Consider the following 19,276-nt stretch of genomic DNA (forward strand, 5'->3'; position numbering starts at 1 on the left):
TCAGCCTTCTTCAATGGGTCAAAAGGTGTCAGCTTCCACCATAGGTAGGTGAATCAGGACCTGTATTGCAAATGCCTATATCTCACTTGCCTTGCCTGTTCCTCCTCATGTGATGGCTCACTCCACCCGCAGTGCTGCCACAACTGCGGCGTGGGCAACCCAGGCATGCAGTGAGGACATTTGCAGGGCAGCAACATGGTCTTCGCCATCACCTTTCATTAGACATTACCATTTAGACAAATTTGTGTCGACTGAGGCCGCTTTTGGTAGGCGTATTTTACAACAAGTCTGGGGGTCCGGCCCCAACTGATTCCCACTCTTAGGGAGTCCGGATGCTTTGGTACATCCCATTGGTGGATTCTTCAGTCATCATGCTGGAGAAGGAGCATTGGCTTACCTGAACGCCTGTTCTCAGCATGATGATGAAGAATCCACGCCCTCCCCTATTAGGTGTCAGTCAGATCCGGGTAGGATACTTGTTATGTTAGTTTCTTTTAATACCTGCTTGAGAGTCATCACGTCGAACTGTTGTCATTGGCTACACCGTCGATGAAAACTGGGAGGTCCCAGATAATGAGGCGTGACAACTTGACAACTTGGTCTGATTGGGCAGGAGGACTGAAATAACCCATTGGTGGATTCTTCATCATCATGCTGAGAACAGGCGTTCAGGTAAGCCAACGCTCCTTTCTTTCAGATTTCTAAAAATAAGTATAGCCATGCTTCATTTCTCCAGCATGATGAATGTAGCATCCACTGGTGGGTTATATCAGCCTTCCTGTTCAGTTGAGACTAAGTCAGAACTTTAGCCACACCTCCCGTGGGTGGTGCCTTCCCAGTTTTTGACTTAGTCTCAGCTCAGTAGGACGCAATTTGTTTGGCTCCTCAGTTAGACTAGTTAAAATTGATATACTTCAGGTTTATTGTATGTAAATTGGATTTAGATGATAGACTTTAGTTTCTTCTAAATTATCAGATTTAAACTTGGTGTAATTTAAGGAATCCAAGGGCAACTTGGGTGTCTTCTGAGTCCCAAGGGCCTTACAGGGCTTGCGGACTGCATTTCAAGCCGCACCGGATCGCCGAGGGATTTAGCCCCGAATCAGCTGTTTAGCACTGAAAATGGAGGCTTTTCATTCATCGGAGATTCCCGGGAGCGCGGCTCGATCAGGCAGCCTCATTTTTCCAACCTCGTGGCCATGAGGTCTCGGCCAGCGTGCACAGTGATCCGGATCGCAGTGGAGGCTACGCAACTTAAACGCAAGTTGTCTGGGCTTTGTAGCAAAAAAGGGGAGAAAAGGCATTAGCGAATTAAATTCCCTCACACCTTTCTCAGTCCGGACGGTCTGTACAGATTGGTGTTGTTCTCCCTGGGGCGTCGCCATTTTGGGAGACAAGGCTCACGGCCGCCATTTTGAATTGCATCAACAGGCGTGGTCGCCATTTTGAAGGTCCTCGTGTGCCATAGTAGTACCTTCAGCCTGATCCCAGCTGAATTTGGCCTGCTGTGCCGGGCTTTCAAGGGGGATTTCTAGCACTCCTTTGTTCTTTCCTCTCCTATTCAGGGAAATAGCAGATGAAGGGGGGTGCGGCCGCCATTTTGGATTTCACTAAGTGATCACACTTATACATTACTAATCCTATTCTTTCTATATTGTCTGAGGGGGAATTAATTTAGAATCCACCTGTTCTTATTAGTTCGCGGCACTGTGCCAGCAGGGCCTAGACAGGCAGTTCTAGCGAACTGTCTGGCTGTTTGTCATCGCAGTTGATCAGACCGCGGGAACCTCTCTCTCTGATAACCAGGTCTGCGTGTTATTTTCCCCCCTTCCTGGACATCTCCTACCCGGAATATCCAGTGTGCGATGGCAGACAGTGCAACTCCTCAGACATCGCAGGGCTCTGACGTTTCCCCCATACAAAAAAGTGCAGATCTTCTGATTTGGAAGCGAGGGGGGGGGGGAAAGGCCAAGACAAAGAATATATCCATCAGGGACCCTCCAAAGCAGCTGAGCGAGAGGCCTCGAGGAGACATCAGGCGCTGGAGAAGGAGTTCTCCAGAGCTCAAAGGCTCATGTCCAGTGAGGCTGAAGTGGTTCCCCCCATCTCACTGGATCCATCCCCATTCGAGCCTCAATTGCCCCTAGGGTATGGTCTCCTTGGGGAAACTGAACAGGTTGGTCCCCCTCCTCCTCCTCTTCCTCCTCCTCTTCCTTCTTCTTCCATCGCACAACAAGCCCCTGAAGCCACATATACTCTGCAGCTGGAGTTTGTTATACAGACCAAGCGGACATATGGTCAGAGCAGTTCCAGGCGTTCATGCATCATACCTTTGGGCAGTTCATGGCCTCATCCATGGGTCAAAGGTCCCCACAGGTACCACCACCTCCGCCCATACCTTTACCTCAAACAGGGTGTGACCTGTTAACTGGCCCTGGTGATTCTGAGACATCCTCTCAGTAAGGGGAAGATGAGTCCGTGGACTTGGAGACATGCCTATGTCAGAGGATGAGGAGGCGGCGCCGGATCCGGCCCCGACATTGGGTCTTTTCAATCCTTCCCTGTTCAGGTCATTGCTTATGAAGGCCTATACTATGGCCAAATTGGCTGCTGAACCGGAACCTAAACCATCTACCTCCACTGCACAAGAGTCTAATCCCTTGTTTGCAGAGCAAGTAGTGGAAGAGAAACAAATTCCTTGCCCAAGTGTCTTCCGCACCACTGTGGAGAAATAGTGGTCCTCATTGGCCACTCTGCCTTCTCCCAATAATACGGAAAAGAAACCCTTTAATGTTTCCTCTTCACTTGCTTCCCTTCTAGAGGTACCTACTATAGATACTCCTCTTACTTCATTGTTCTCCACATCCACAATTCTGGGGGATATGGCTGAAGCCTTGAAGGCGGAGAACCAGATGTTTGAATTTTCTCTCCGCAGCATGGGCGATCAAGGTGGCAACGTCTTCGTCCTTTTTCGCAAGGGCATCCATTATGTGGCTTCGCGAAATGCAGGCCCTGATTTCTCCTGACCAGGTGCTTGCACACCAGATGTTGGGAAAATTACTTCTTGCATCAGAATATATGGCAGATGCATCTCTCCACTCTGCCAGGTACTCAGCCAGATCTATTGCGGCCACTGTCTCATCTTGCAGATTGCTGTGGTTGAAACAGTGGAAGGCAGACTTAGTGGAATTCCAAGTGGCGCCTATTAACAGACATGTACAGCGGTACAAAGCTGTTCAGTCCTGTTCTAGAACCATACCTTATAGAGGGGAAGGACAAGCGCAAAGTTCTTGCGCACCCCTCTAAGAGGTCAGATAAAAGGCCCCAGCAGGAATTCCGCAGGCAGTCCTTTCGTGCAGGAGGTTCCTGGGAGTGGAGGCAGCCCTTTCGGGCCTGGCAGTCCTGGTAATGGCCCAGAGGTTCTCGATCCTTTTCCCCCAGACAGGATCGACAGCAGGACCGCCAAAATCCTGGAACCAGGGGTCAATTCCAGTCCAGGCGTCCCTTTCGAGGGTCTGGGGGCCATCCTTACATGCGGCCCAAGTGACGCCAAGGGGGACCCTCCTATAGGTGGTCGCTTAGCGCTGTTCAGTGACATTTGGGAGGTCACCACCACCAACTCTGGGGTAAGGAAGACCATAAGATACGGTCTCGCCCTGGAATTTATATCCATCCCTCCAGACCGCTTTATTCAGTGTCCCACCTCAAGAAACACGAACAAGGCCAAATTGGTATCCACGGCCATAGCCCATCTGTTAGAGAAAGAGGCTATAGAACCAGTACCTCTGGAACAGAGAGGACGGGGTTTTTACTCCATTTTGTTTGTGGTTCCCAAGCCTCGGGAGGTTGGAGGGCCATATTGGATTTAAAGGGACTCAATTACTTCCTAACCTATAGGAGGCTCAAGATGCAGTCCCTCAAATCCATTCTGGCCAGTATCAGAAAAGGGGATTTACTCTCCTCCATAGACCTGACAGAGGCGTACCTCCACATTCCCATCCTCCCACAACACCGCAGATTCCCCCGGTTTTGTTACACGCACCGGCATTATCAGTACAAAGCTCTACCCTTCGGGCTTTCCTCGGCTCCTTGGGTATTCACATAGATATTGGCAGTTTTGGCAGCCCATCTCAGATTAATTCTGGTGTGCGTACAATGTTACCTGGACGATATAATTATCCAATCCAGTTCTTTCAGTTCCGCCCAATCAGACCTTCAACTCACAATCAATACTCTTCAGGAGCACGGATTTTCCGTGAATTTCAAGAAGAGTCACACAACTCCTTTAACTCGCCTCCTTCACCTAGGAGCAATAATAGACTCGAATCTTTGCAAGGTTTACCTCTCCCAGGAGCGCAAAAACAGTATCAGGTCACTTGTCCACCAGATCCGGAGAGAGAAGGTGGTTCCACTGGTCCAGCTGTCTCAGCTGTTGGGGAAGATGGTCTCCTGTCTGGGAATCGTTCCGTGGGCCAGACTACATTCCAGAACTCTCCAGTGGTTCCTCCTTCCCTTCCAGAAACGGAACATGAGTGCTTCCACAAGGAAGGTGAGAGTCCACATCACACACTGTTGTCCATTGTGGTGGACGTCATCAGCAATGAACAGGGGATCCCTATTCAAGGAGCCTCCCAGGCTCACCTTGACTACAGACGCCAGCCTGTTCGGCTGGGGCGCCCACCTACAGACTCACATGGCACAGGGTCAATGGTCCCAGTCAGATTTATCGCACAACATAAAATGGCTAGAACGCAGAGCAATCCATCTAGCACTCCATCAATTCTCCACCCTTGTGGCGGGAAAGCACGTCCTAATACTGACGGACAACGTAGCAGCCAAGACCCATGTCAACAGACAAGGAGGAACCCGGTCGTGTTCTCTCATGCTGGAGGCCTTGGACCTGGGTCTGTGGGCAGAGTCCAACCTGGAATCTATCAGTGCAGAGCACATATCTGGGGAAGCGAATTGTCAAGCCGACTCACTGAGCAGGGTCACGGTCGACCACTCGGAGTGGCGTCTGGACCCGGCCCTGTTCAGGGAAATCTTGGTCAGATTCAGACAACCACAAGTGGATCTGTTTGCCTCCCCGGCAAATTCCCAACTACTTAGGTACTTCACAAGGTTCCCCTCACCGGGGGCGGAGGGAACGGATGCCCTCTGCAGCAAGTGGCCCAGGGGGCTCCTTTATGCATTTCCTCCTCTCCCCCTGCGACCATCCGCAAGCTTCTTCAAGAACGGGAGGAAGTAATCTTAGTTGTCCCACACTGGCCATGGCGACCGTGGTTTGCCGACCTCGTGGATTTGTAACTCTCCCCACCGTGGAGGATTCCGCTGGGTCGCATCTCAATCAGGGGAGACTTCAACACCCAGACCCCCAGTGGCTTCAACTAGCCGCTTGGCACTTGAACGGGAGAGTTTAGCCAGGCAGTCCTATTCGTCGGGTGATCTCAATAATCCAAGCCTCAAGGCGACCCTCGACCAATAGGATTTATGATGCCACGTGGAGGAACTTCTGCATGTGGTGCACCAAACAGAACCTTAGACTATTGGCGGTCAACATTCCTTACATATTAGATTACCTCTTGGAGGGCCTGAATAAGGGTCTATCGCATAGTATCATCTGCAGACAGGTTGCGGCCTTATCAACAGTCATCACGTGCGACAATTCAGTCCCATTATCATAGCACCCTGCAGTTGGCGCCTTTCTAAAAGGGCCGGCTAACGCTAAGCCTCCCTCGGTGCATCGCTATCCCTCTTGGGACTTACCTAAGGTGTTACAGCCCCTCATGACGTCACCGTTCTAACCCATCCGGTCTTGCTCACTTCGCTTCCTTTCTTTGAAGGTTGCCTTTCTGGTAGTCATCACATTGGCAAGACGTATTTCAGAACTGGCTGCGCTCTCGGTCAGAAGCAACCTGTGTATATTTCTGGATGACAGAGTGGTCCTTAGATTGGACCCTTTTTTCATTCCGAAAGTCAATACCTGGTTCCATAGATCCCAAGATTTGGTTCTTCCAGACTTTTGTCCCAATCCGTCACATCGTCTGGAGAGGCTGTGGCATAAATTGGACATGCGCAGGGCTCTGCACCATTATGTTAAGAGGACCGCTACTTTTCGCAAGTCGGAGGCCCTGTTTGTGTCCTTCCAGCCCTCTTCCATGGGAAAGAAGGTGTCATCTTCAACCATTGGAAGATGGATTAGGACATGCATTACTGACACCTATAGATCCCAGTGTCTCCCGGTACCTGCAAACATTACCGTTCATTCTACACGTAGTGTGGCCACATCAGCGGCTTGGTCTACCCAGGCTTCTGTTGAGATATGTAGAGCAGCGACCTGGTCTTCTCCTTCCTTTATAAGGCATTACAAACTTGATAAGTTCGCTGCGGCGGATGCCTCATTTGGTAAAAGGGTTTTGCAGCAGGTTGTTTCCTCACAGGGGACACATGCCTAGACTTCCCTCCCTTGGGGACATGGGGGCTTTGGTATATCTCACCGGTGGATGCTACATTCATCATGCTGGAGAAGGGGCGTTGTCTTACCTGAACGCCTTTTCTCAGCATGATGATGTAGCATCCACACCCACCCTTAATGACAGTCTAGACAGGTGTAGTTGTAGGAGGACCATTGCATCAAACTTCGTCATGGATGCTTCGCCTCGTCAAAACTAGGAAGGCACCGCCCAGGGGAGGCGTGGCTAAAGTTCTGACTTAATCTCAACTAAGCAGGAAGGCTGATATAACCCACCGGTGGATGCTACATCATCATGCTGAGAAAAGGCTTTCAGGTAAGACAACGCCCCTTCTAATTTATTCTGCCAGGTAACACTTGCAGCAGGAATATTGATGAATAAATTAAAAGAACTTTAGGAAAAATATGACTTTCCAGATAGTATTAGCCTTACTGTTACAATAACAAGCTAATAATTACTGTTGCTTTGCTAAATATACTTGCCTATGCTTTTTTAAAAAAAAATTAGTTCTGTATTTTGAAGCTACTAAGTATTTTTTAAAAAAACTATCAAATTTGATATGCATGTTACATTTTTAGTTTCAAACTAAACTATTTTCCTTGTTCTTTTCTTTTTGTTATATCTGCTGTGTTCCTCCTCCGTCTCTTTTCCTTTTGGCCTGGATACTTTTGTTTGCCATTCTTCGTACTCAATTGCCCTGTACCTCCAGCATCATAGTGAGATCAAAGAATGTCAGGGAACTTCAAGTAAGTAAATAGTTTCTGCAGGAACATTGAGAGAACTATGCTTTCATAGGGCCATACCTTCATTTTGTTTTATTAGTAAATTCTGAGTATTTAGTAAATTTAGAAACAATGGAAGAAAACGCATAAAATAGGAGACGGGAATGTTAAGTATACTGCCTTGAATTGTATAAAAGGCAGGATGAAATAATAATAGTGATAATAGAATTAGTAATAATAAACAATAATTGTAAAGTCTATTATGACAAATATATGCTTTCTTCAAGCACATATGGAATGTCCAAAGAAACAGCAAATGTTAATGTTTTTATCAACTTTCAGAAAATGTGCTTGCAAACACAGCTTTGTTATGCAACTGTAAGCATAACTGTTAAACCCTGAACAGATTTGTAATAAAGGACTGACATCACATCTAGGATGATATTATTGCAGCCACACCAGAAACAGTTAGATGGTTAACATTCTTAAATATTGAATTATGACATCTATCCTATTGTGACACTATTGTGCCATATTGTAGTGATTTTATTATGGTTTTATCTTAATTTAATATTTTATCTCATATATTGTACTGTCCACATACTTTACACGTATACAATATATAGATATTTGCTGGTGCTTTTAAAAAAACTATTCTTGTGTCTGTAGATATAATGTTTTTATTAGTGTTGTATATCAGTGATTGCATGACTTCTATAGATGTCATACACTAAATAAATAAAATAAATAAAGTTATCTGCTAGGAAGGGAAGGGAGATTTCCAGTGCTCCTTGCCAGATTCCCACAAGAAAAGAAACTGGCTCCTGCTCCCACTGCTTTTTTTAACCCACTGTCGTTCATTCCCTTTCTCAGTTTAGGTAAGGAAATATCTCTGAAACAATGACCCAACAGGGTAGGGTTGTCTAGTTATTGTTAAAATGCTTCATAAAAAATTACTTTTAAAAATGAAAATCCTATTGAACTGAATTAAACTGTTTTCCGTAGTTTGGTTCAGACACATTGCTCATCCAGTGATGTCCAGGTATAGAGATTACATTTAAATTGCTTGAAAATGAATAGATAATACATAAAGAAAGTTCTTTTATATGTATCTCCAAATTATTGCAGTTACCTAATTCACTTCCTGTAACTTAGGGTTCTTCTATTTCTCAGCTTTAACATTCCAATTACTTGTTAGTCATTCTATTCCCATTTTGTTTGCTTGTCTTACAGTTTGCCATAGATTTTTGCTGACTGTTTAAATTATTCTAACAGGTATGATCCTGTCATACTCATTAGAATTAGTTAATGTTCAGCAAAAATCTATGTCAGTTAGTGTTCTTCATTTCTACTTGATAGTTTCAAGTTTTCTTGATTCATATTTAATTTTAAGGTTCCAATTAATCCTCGAGTTACAACAGTTCACTTAGCGACCATTCAAAGTTACGACATCACCCCTAAAAGTACTTACGGCAGAATCCTAAAGTTACAAATGTTGCAGCATCACGGCAGTAGTTCACCCTTATCACCAACCCCAGAGACACTGCAACATTCCCCATGCCTATTTATACACACATCCCACATAGGGACCTAACAGGCACTGGGCCTGTGGAGACTCACTTACCTTGCAAAGATCTCCATGATCAAGTGAGCTGTCTCCTCCCCTGCCTCTCTGCTGCAGTTTCTTTGTCTGCTTCTGGAGCTCCAATCAGCAGAGTAATGAGACCAGAAGCAGAATGGGATGAGCGCGCCCTGCTCAGCTTGGCTGACTTACAGTGAGGGAAAAAATTATTTGATCTCCTCTGATTTTGTACATTTGTCCACTGACAAAGAAATGATCAGTCTATAATTTTAATGGTAGATTTATTTTAACAGTGAGAGACAGAATAACAACAAAAATCATCCAGAAAAATGCATTTCAAAAAAATTATAAAATGATTTGCATTTTAATGAGTGAATTAAGTATTTGATCCACTATCAATCAGCAAGATTTCTGCCTCCCAGGTGTCTTTTATACAGGTAACGAGCTGAGATTAGGAGCGCTCTCTTAAAGGAAATGTTCCTAATCTCAGCTTGTTACCTGTATAGACATCTGTCCATAGAAGCGATCAATCAGATTCCAAACTCTCCACCATGACCAAAGAGCTGTCCAAGAATGTCAGGGACAAGATTATAGACCTACATAAGGCTGGAATGGGCTACAAGACTATTGCCAAGCAGCTTGGTGAGAAGGTAACAACAGTTGGTGCGATTATTCGCAAATGGAAGAAACACAAAATAACTGACAATCTCCCTTGGTCTGGGACTCCATGCAAGTTCTCACTTCATGGAATTTCAATGATCATGAGAACTGTGAGGAATCAGCCCAGAAGTACACAGGATGATCTTGTCAATGATCTCAAGGCAGCTGGACCTTAGTCACCAACAAAACAGTTGGTAACACATTACGCCATGAAGAACTGAAATCCTGCAGCACCCACAAGGTCCCCCTGCTCAAGAAAACACATGTACAGGCCCGTATGAAGTTTGCCAATGAACATCTGAATGATTCAGAGGACAACTGGGTGAAAGTGTTGTGGTCAGATGAGACCAAAATTGAGCTCTTTGGCATCAACTCAACTTGTCGTATTTGGAGGAGGAGGAGGAATGCTGCCTATGACCCCAAGAACACCATCCCCACCGTCAAACATGGAGGTGGAAACATTATGCTTTGGGGATGTTTTTATGTTAAGGGGACAGGACAACTTCACCGCATCAGAGGGATGACAGACGGAGCCATGTACCATCAAATCTTGGGTGAGAACCTCCTTTCTTCAGCCATAGCATTGAAAATGCATCATGGATGGGTATTCCAGCATGGCAATGACCCAAAACACATGGCCAAAGCAACAAAAGAGTGGCTCAAGAAGAAGCACATTGAAGTCCTGGAGTGGCCTAGCCAATCTCCATACCTTAATCCCATAGAAAATCTGTGGAGAGAGGTGAAATGTCAGCCTCAAAACCTTAATGACTTGGAAAGGATCTGCAAAGAGGAGTAAGACAAAATCGCCCCCCCCCCCCAGATGTGTGTAGAAACCTGGTGGCTAACTACAAGTAACATATGACCTCTGTAATTGCCAACAAGGGTTTTGCCATCATATACTAAGTCATGTTTTGCGAAGAGATCAAATACTTATTTCATTCATTAAAATGCAAATCAATTTATAACTTTTTTGAAGTGCATTTTTCTGGATTTTTTTTGTTGTTATTCTGTCTCTCACTGTTAAAATAAACCTACCATTAAAATTATAGACTGATCATTTCTTTGTCAGTGGGCAAACGTACAAAATCAGCAGGGGATCAAATAGTTTTTCCCTCACTTTACCAAGGCTGCCTACACAGAATATGCAATCTGCTTTTGGAGTACCGGGCAGCCTCGGTAAATCTGAAGAAATACAAGATTGCATTCCTGAAGGCTTCCAAGATCTCACGCTACGTCAAGCCTCCATTCTCTGCAACAAAAACTTCTGCAAAAGGAATGAAGGCTGACGTAGCGCAAGATTGGGTCCCCAACATCTTCCATCTACTTTGCAAAAGGTTGTGGAGCAGACAACAGAGAGTTCCCCTGCATGCCTCCATTTTCCATGACAAAGGCTTTTGGCACGGAAACTGGAAGCCTTAGGGGATGCAATGTCACACTTCTTCAGACTCAATGAGGCTGCCTGGTGCTCCAAAACAGATGTTGTGTCCTGCGCAGGTAGCCTCAGTGTGTCAGCCAAGCTGAGCAGGGCATGCTCATCCCATTCTGCCTCTGGTCTCATCACTCTGCTATTGGAGCTCCAGGAGCAGGCAAAGAAACCACAACAGAGAGGTTGGAGAAGAGACAACTCACTTGATCTTGGAGATGTTCTCAAGGTAAATGAGCCTCCACATGCCCAGTGCCTGTGGGGACCTGACAGGGCAGGATAAGGGGGAAGCAATTGTGGGGTATTTCAGTGAGTCAGGGGAAGTCTTGGGTGTCTAAGCAGGAGGCCTGTTCCAGCACTAGGCTGCCCATGTTCTTTTCCACCCAAGATACCTCTTGTTCACTTAACAACCTGTACATTCAATTAACGAATGTGTTGGGGAAAGCAGGGAGGGAATCCTCAGATTATGAATGTAATTGGCAGGTTCTATTACATTATCTACTTGAGGATTACCTGTATATTTATCTTTGTAAAATGAAATATAATGAACAAATGCATACTATATAAATGCATACCTGTATATATGTAAAATGAAATGTAAAGTTCCTTTAGTCCTGGCAGCATCATTGATAGTACAGGTTGTGCTCAACTTACAACCACAGTTGAGCCCAACATTTCTTTTATTGAGACATTTGTTAAGTGAATTTTGCCCCATTTTACAACCTTTCTTACCACTGTTATTAAGTGAATCACTGCAGTCATTAAGTTAGTGACACGGTTGTTAAATGAGTCTGGCTTCCCCATTGACTTCTCTTGTCAGAAGGTCACAAAAGGTGATCACATGATCCCAGGATGCTGTGATCATCATAAATATGAGTCCATTGTCAAGTGTCTGAATTTTGATCACGACCATGGAGATACTGCAACAGCTGTAAATGTGAAAAACAGTCATAAATCACTTTTTTCAGTGCCATTGTAACTTTGAATGGTCACTAACTAAACTGTTTTAAGTAGAAGACTACATGAACTCTGATCATGGCATCACCTAGAAGTATATTCATGGAAGTACTTTCCCAGTAGAGAGGCATCTGGCACCCAAACATGACTAAATTCTTCAGCCTTGCCCATATATTTCCCTCACAGGACTATAAGTTTATCACTGCCTTCTTGTGAGTTTTTGGATTTGGAATTTCTATTTCTAAAAGAGCTGACTTCCTTGACTGACTCACTTCAGAGCCTTACCTCCCAGCATACTGTGCATTACTCTTAGCTGTATCTACTATTTTGTCCATTTGTAAAAAGAAATATTATAAATCACACACACTTTAGTTTTGTGCAAATGTTGACATTTCAAGACTTGTAATTTTTCTGATATCTGAAATACAAAGAGCAATATAAGAATGAAGAATAATGTGGTCTGGTTAGTCCTTTTCTTTAATCATTGCCTCCCTGGAATAATTTGTTTCATAGACTCCCAAAATTATTATACATACTCTGCTTTCGCTACTTTGCAACGAGAGGATGAGATTGAAAAGAAAGAGGAAAGGCAATGCAAAATAAACTGATAACATGTTGCTTTTTCTGAAAATACTATTTCCACTCTAGTATTTAATTTGTTAGTTATTGTTATACATAGGGCTTCTGGATTATATTCGGCATGACAGCTTCAAGAGCTGTGAGATTTTCCATCTGTGGAGCCCAATCTAGTAATTGAGAATTTAGGAAACTTACATTTTTTTGTAATGTCTCTAGAGGGCACTGTGACTGTAAAATCAGAAGAAGGAAAAATTATCAAACAGTTGTATTGAGAGAAAAAGAGGATTGACATCTCAAAAAATTCAAAAATATGTGTTTGGGAATTAGATTTTGGATTGATAAATCTATACAATTTATAGCTTTTTAGTTTAGAATCTCAAACACATTGCTTAAGGAATTTTATGTATGGAATTGGTAATTAGAAGGGAGGGGTGTTGATTATTGAGTATGCATGCTGACTATACATTATGTACATACAGTTTGATAATTTTCATAAATTCAGTTTTAGGAAACTTCAGTTTTAAAGATAACAGAAAATAATGATATGAAGCAATATTAAAATGCTATGTTTTTGTAATGATTTAAATTGGACCTGCAGATCAAGGAAAAGTTACTACTATAATATGAAAAGAAATCACCTTGCAATTACTTCATTCATGTTACCCCATGCTTCTTTCATGCCCTCCAGATATATTAGACCAAAGATATCATGTCCAGTTAATCAGGCCTTTGTAACATTGATTTAAAAAGAAGGAAGAGGAGCTGAATTTAGAAACAAAGCATGTAACCCTTATGTTGAACATTTTTCAATCAAATAATTTAAAATTATCTCACTTTTTCACTTTAAGTATTCAAAAGCACAGATATGCCACCATTCAATTTTCTAAATTTTCTGAGTGGATATCAGTGGGTAATATTTCTATGTAACTTTTTTTACCATTGTCGAACATAAATCAATGTCCTATGGTTTCTAAAACAATGTTTTCCCTTCTTTCTATTTACATATTTCCTGATGGAGCTCCAGCACCATTTTAACAGTCTACTACTTCTTTATTCACCCTTATACATCCTCAAATCCTGCTTAAACTATGATCTTTAAAACTGATAGTTTACAGTGAAACTTTTTTCTCAATATGCCTTATTACAAATCAGTTTTACAATATGTATCTGAGGGATTCACATATTACTTGCCTTTTTACTTCAGCTTTCATTTCCTTCCTTTTTCTGTGTTGCATTTTAGCACTTAAATTCCTTAGGGTGGAGACAATTTCTACTGTATTCAGTGAAATATCACTCATCATTTTTATGTTTATTTTACAGCTGCAGTAGCAAGCAGTGATGAATCTCATACTTCTACTCCAGGAAAAATGAGCCAGCGTCACGGGAAAGAAGGGTATCTTACTCCAACCAAAGAATTACACCAACTTTCTTTCAGTCTAGGCCAAGGCCATGGTAAGAGCCATTTTGTTGAATACAGTATCAAATAAAATATCCTATAACACTTGCTGTATGGCGACCAGTTCAAGGGGGCTGATTTTATGTTATATAAACCATGTTTTGTATCTTGTCCAGAAATCAGCCCAGATATTTCTCTAATTTAAAAAAAATGTGGTTAAAGATTTCTTGGTTTAATTGTGTAATAAAGGAGATGTGAAAATGCTGAATGTGTGGGTAAGTCCTTTTTCATACATCAGTTCATTAAGTCATCAGCAGGCTTTCATGTACTTCATATATGTATTTCATTGGGAGGTGGCAATGTATTGGTTGAACTAGGAAATAGATATGTTGTACCTTTAAGACTGTTATTACAAAATTACATTCCATTTGTTACTTCTGAGGAGATACCACAAGATACATAACTCCTAAAGCTTATAGGAAATTCAATAAATGAGGAAAAAGTAGGAAAATATTATTTATAAGAGTTGAATTCAGATATCAAAAAATCATACATTATTGAATTCAACCTTGTCTCATCTGCTCTAGTATGTGCTTAAGAAAGACTTCAGAAGCATTCACTTTTGTGTGTGATTAAATATGACTTATCATGTTGTCTGAATCCACACTGGTAACCATTTATAAACTTAGCTTATTTCAATGCATCACAATCTAAAGTTTATATTATATAAAACTGATTTAAAAATATAAATGTGTTAAACCTTCTCACAGCCTGCTGTATAGGGCAAATTAGTCTATTATATGCTGAAGGAAATTAGCCTCGTTAAGTCATAAATTTGGTTTCAGTATATGCAAAAATACTGAACATTTTGTTTTCTGAATATTTTGTTTGTTGTTCAGTGCAACACTTGCTTTGCAGCTGTCTTTCGCAGTACCCTTTTCAAACTTGGAAACTGTCCTATCTGTAAACAAATCACTAGCCTACAAGGACAGATCATTTACCTAGGGTCTGTAATCCGTGCTCTTCGGGCAGAAATTAGGCGTCCAGTTCAGCCCCTCTACTCTAGTAAGCCTCCGTGCTATCAGCCCCCTTTACCACAAAGATCCTGCAGGAGAAGGGCAGTGTGGACAACCGTGGGTTCTGGCAGGGTGAGAGCTGTGAACCATAAACACCAAGCTTTCGCTATGTCCCTGCACAAGAGTTACAGTGCCCTTGCTGACCTTAATAGGGATATTAAGGAGACCGGTAAAGGTATTTGTGAAGATAACTCAAATAAGCAGGGGATTGTGGTCCAAGATGAAGAACTAGATTTCGACAGGGAGAAGTGTGAATCAGGTATTGCACATCAGTCATGCAAGAACAGAAAGGCAACCAAAAAGAGAAGCTACCTTCTGGTTGGTGATTCAATTATAAGGGATGTAAATTTAGGAAAGGACACAGAGGCTTCGAAAGAGGTCAGGTGTCTTCCAGGTGCTACTGCTAGTAGGGACAAGAAGCATATTTCTAAAATAATTAAGAATGGCAGCAAGGACTGTGATGTGGAGGCTATTGTACATCTTGGCACTAACGATCTGTCCCAAAAAGATGTACTCTCTGTGCAGAACGATTTCCAGAGCTTGGGGAAGGAACTTAGCAGAATAGGCTGTAGGCTTACTTTCTCAGAGGTTTTACCAGTGTATAAGGAGCAAAACGGAAAAGGCCAGCGCATAGCACAATTCAATATGTGGCTAAAGGAGTGGTGTAAAGGGGAAGGCTTTGGATATATTAGTCACGATGTCAGTAGCTGGTCCAATCAAAAGATGTCCAAAAGAGATGGTTTGCATCCATCAAAAAAAGGGACTGAGTTACTCGGCTATAAATTCACAGATTTTCTGGAGGGAAATTTAAACTAAACAGCGGGGACAGGGAGTTAATTGATACGGAACAACCCTGTCCCCGGCAATCTAAAAATTATAGGGCTATCAGTGCATGTAGCATAGATGTGTGTGTGGACAAGAATACCAACCTTGCTATCAAGCAAAATGAAGCCTCTAATAGCGAGTGCCACACAAAGTGCACTAACCAAATAGGTGGTAAGACAATAGGGGAACTCAGGCACCACACAGGTTATGTAGAAAGGAAACACAGGGCCACTCACAAAGGACTCAAATGTTTATACACCAATGCATAGAGTATGAACAGCAAACAGGGTGAACTAGAAATTCAGGTTAATGAGGGCAGATACGATATTGTTGCCATTACGGAAACATGGTGGGATGAAACCCACACATGGAACACACAGCTAGAGGGATTTAAATTATTTAAAAGAAGCAGACCAAATAAAAGAGGAGGTGGAGTTGCTCTCTATATAAGAAATAACTACATCTCTACAGAAATAGAGCACAACAATGATAAAAACTGTCTTGAATGTATTTGGGTCAATATAAAAGGGGGGGGGGAATGACATTGCCATAGGTGTATACTACAGACCACCCAACCAAACAGAGGAAATAGATGAACTTTTTGCTAGTCAGCTAACTAAGGTATATAGGAAGCACATCACAATAGTAATGGGGGACTTTAACTACCCTGACATCAACTGGGAGACAAACTCCGCACCAAGTAGAAGATCAAACAGGTTCCTGGCAAACCTAGCAGACAACTTTGTCTCCCAAAAAGTAGAGAAGGGAACTAGGGGATTAGCCATTTTGGATCTAATTCTCACTAACAGAGATGAAATGATAGAAGGTGTTGAAGCCATAGGAACCCTGGGAGGAAGTGATCATGCAATATTAGAATTCAACATTATAGAAGCACAAGCAATAGAACACAGCCAAACTAGAGTCTTGGACTTCAAGAGAGCTAATTTCAATAAACTTAGAGAGGGCTTGGGAAGGATTCAATGGATGAGAATCCTCAAGGGGAAAACAACTCAAGAAGCTTGGGAAATTTTGAAAAATGAGATAATAAAAGTACAGTCTAGCACAATACCAACAAAGAGGAAAAACAACAGCTCTCAAAAGAAACCAGCATGGCTGCATAAAGAACTCTCTGACAAATTGAAAGATAAAAAGGACAAGTATAGAAAGTGGAAAGAGGGGAACATAACTAAGTCAGAATATCAGCAAATAGCCCGAGCCTGCAAAGATGAAGTGAAGAAAGCCAAGGCTCAAAATGAACTAAGGCTTGCGACCAAAGTCAAAAATAACAAAAAAGCTTCTTTCAACATGTAAAAAACAAGAAAAAATTGAAGGAAATGATTGGTCCACTAGTGGGTGGAAGTGGCAAGAAGGTGACAAGCAACAGGGAGAAAGCAGAACTATTTAACTCATTTTTTGTATTTGTCTTTACACAAAGGGAAAAAACAGACCAACCTATCAAAAATAGTGCCATAAAAAACAAAATAGAAACACAAGTTAAGATAGGCAAGAAAATGGTAAGTGAGCACCTGTCCAGCCTAGATGAGTTCAAATCGCCAGGACCAGATGGATTACACCCCAAGGTTCTCAAGGAACTGGCAGATGTGATATTGGAACCACTGAACTATATTTTTCAAAGATCCTGGAACACAGGGGAACTACCAGAGGACTGGAAAAGAGCTGATGTAGTTCCCATCCTCAAAAAAGGAAAAAAAATGGATCCAGGAAATTACAGACCTATCAGCCTGACCTCAATACCTGGGAAGATCCTGGAAAAGATAATCAAACAACGAATCAACGAACACCTAGAGGCAAACAAAGTCATTACTAAAAGCCAACATGGGTTTGTCAAAAATAGATCATGCCAATCAAATCTTATTGCATTCTTTGACCAAGTGACAAAATTAGTGGATCAGAGGAATGCTGTGGACATAATTTACTTGGACTTCAGTAAGGCATTTGATAAAGCAGATCACAATCTACTACTTGATAAGATAGAAAAATGTGGGGTAGACAGAATCACCACCAGATGGATCCGTAGCTGGCTGACCGGCCGTACTCAGCGAGTGGTCCTCAATGGAACTGCATCTATATAGAGGGAAGTGTGTAGTGGGGTACCCCAGGGCTCTGTTCTGGGCCCAGTGCTCTTCAACACCTTCATCAACTATTTGGACAAGGGGATAGATGGGGAATTCATCAAATTTACAGACGACACCAAGCTGGCAGGAATAGCCAACACTCCAGAAGACAGGCTTAAGATACAGAAGGATCTGGACAGACTTGAACACTGGGCACTAACTAACAAAATGAAATTCAATGGTGAAAAAAGCAAAGTTCTACATTTAGGCAAGAAAAACCAAATGCACAAGTACAGCATAGGTGGCACCATGCTCAATAGTAGTAACTTGAGAGGGACCTCGGAGTCCTAGTAGACAATCACCTAAATATGAGCCAGCAGTGTGATGCAGCTGCCAAAAAGGCCAACACAGTGCTAGGCTGCATTAACAAAAGGATAGAATCAAGATCACGTGAAGTATTAATACCACTCTACAATGCCTTGGTAAGGCCACACTTGGAATACTGCATTCAGTTTTGGTCACCACGATGTAAAAAAGATGTTGAGACTCTAGAAAGAGTACAGAGAAGAGCAACAAAGATGATTAGGGGACTGGAGGCTAAAACATATAAGGAACGGTTGCTAGAATTGGGTATGTCTAGTTTAACGAAGAGAAGGACAAGGGGGGACATGATAGCAGTATTCCAATATCTCAGGGGCTGCCATAAAGAAGAGGGAATCAAGCTATTTTCCAAAGCACCTGAAGGCAGGGCAAGAAGCAACGGGTGGAAATTAATCAAGGAGAGAAGCAACCTAGAACTAAGGAGAAACTTCCTGAAGTGAGAACAATTAATCAGTGGAACAGCCTGCCTCCAGAAGCAGTAAATGCTCCAACACTGGAAGTTTTTAAGAAGAGATGGACAGCCATTTGTCCAAAATAGTGTAGGGTTTCCTGCCTGAGCAGGGGGTTGGACTAGATGACCTTCCAACTTTACTACTATTATTACTAAATGGAAATTTTGTTGCTTAAGTGATCATATCTAATTAATTCCAGTTCATTTGGAACTTTTTGGCATAAATGAAGATTAACAGGTTTCAGCAAATAATTTGGAGCAACATTTTATTTAAGTGTTGTTGTGACTGATAAACCATGTGAAGCCAATCATTGAATTGTTTGGGCAACCTCATCCTCCTGAAGGCTTGGCTGCTTCGAATGCTTTCAGAGTCTTCTGCATTTGTGTGAATATCCTCTTAGGAACACTTCTGCAAATTTATATTATTTATTTTTATTTATTTTATTTATTAAATTTTTATACTATATTTTCCCTACAAGGTGACTCTGGGTGGCTTTTAAGTTACAAAACAAATAAAAATAATAAAAATATTAAAACTACATAGATTAAAATATAATTAAAACTGTATTAAACCTAAACTAAGAGAGCTTAGAGATGGACAGGACAGGGATGATGTCTTCTTACCCCAGCAGCTACCTCCAGCTGCAAGCTCCCCCTCTTGGGGCACCAGGCCAAT

General features: G+C 42.4%; 1 protein-coding gene across 6 annotated transcripts in view; it reads left to right on the forward strand.

Moving 5' to 3' along the window:
- OSBPL8 (oxysterol binding protein like 8) overlaps nt 1–19,276 on the forward strand; it is a 112,754-nt gene that overhangs the window by 22,096 nt on the left and 71,382 nt on the right. For 4 of the 6 annotated variants that reach the window (XM_039343294.1, XM_039343295.1, XM_039343297.1 and 1 more), the window contains 2 exons: nt 7,183–7,219; nt 13,717–13,848. In XM_039343294.1, coding sequence (XP_039199228.1) covers nt 7,183–7,219; nt 13,717–13,848 — 169 coding nt within the window. Of the gene's footprint in view, nt 1–612; nt 673–7,182; nt 7,220–13,716; nt 13,849–19,276 lie in introns of those variants that run through there. The other 2 variants (XM_039343296.1, XM_039343298.1) reach the window with 2 other exon arrangements.

This window comes from Crotalus tigris, unplaced genomic scaffold (assembly GCF_016545835.1).
Source record: "Crotalus tigris isolate CLP2741 ecotype Arizona unplaced genomic scaffold, ASM1654583v1 scf7180000017836.1595184, whole genome shotgun sequence".
NCBI lineage: Eukaryota > Metazoa > Chordata > Lepidosauria > Squamata > Viperidae > Crotalus > Crotalus tigris.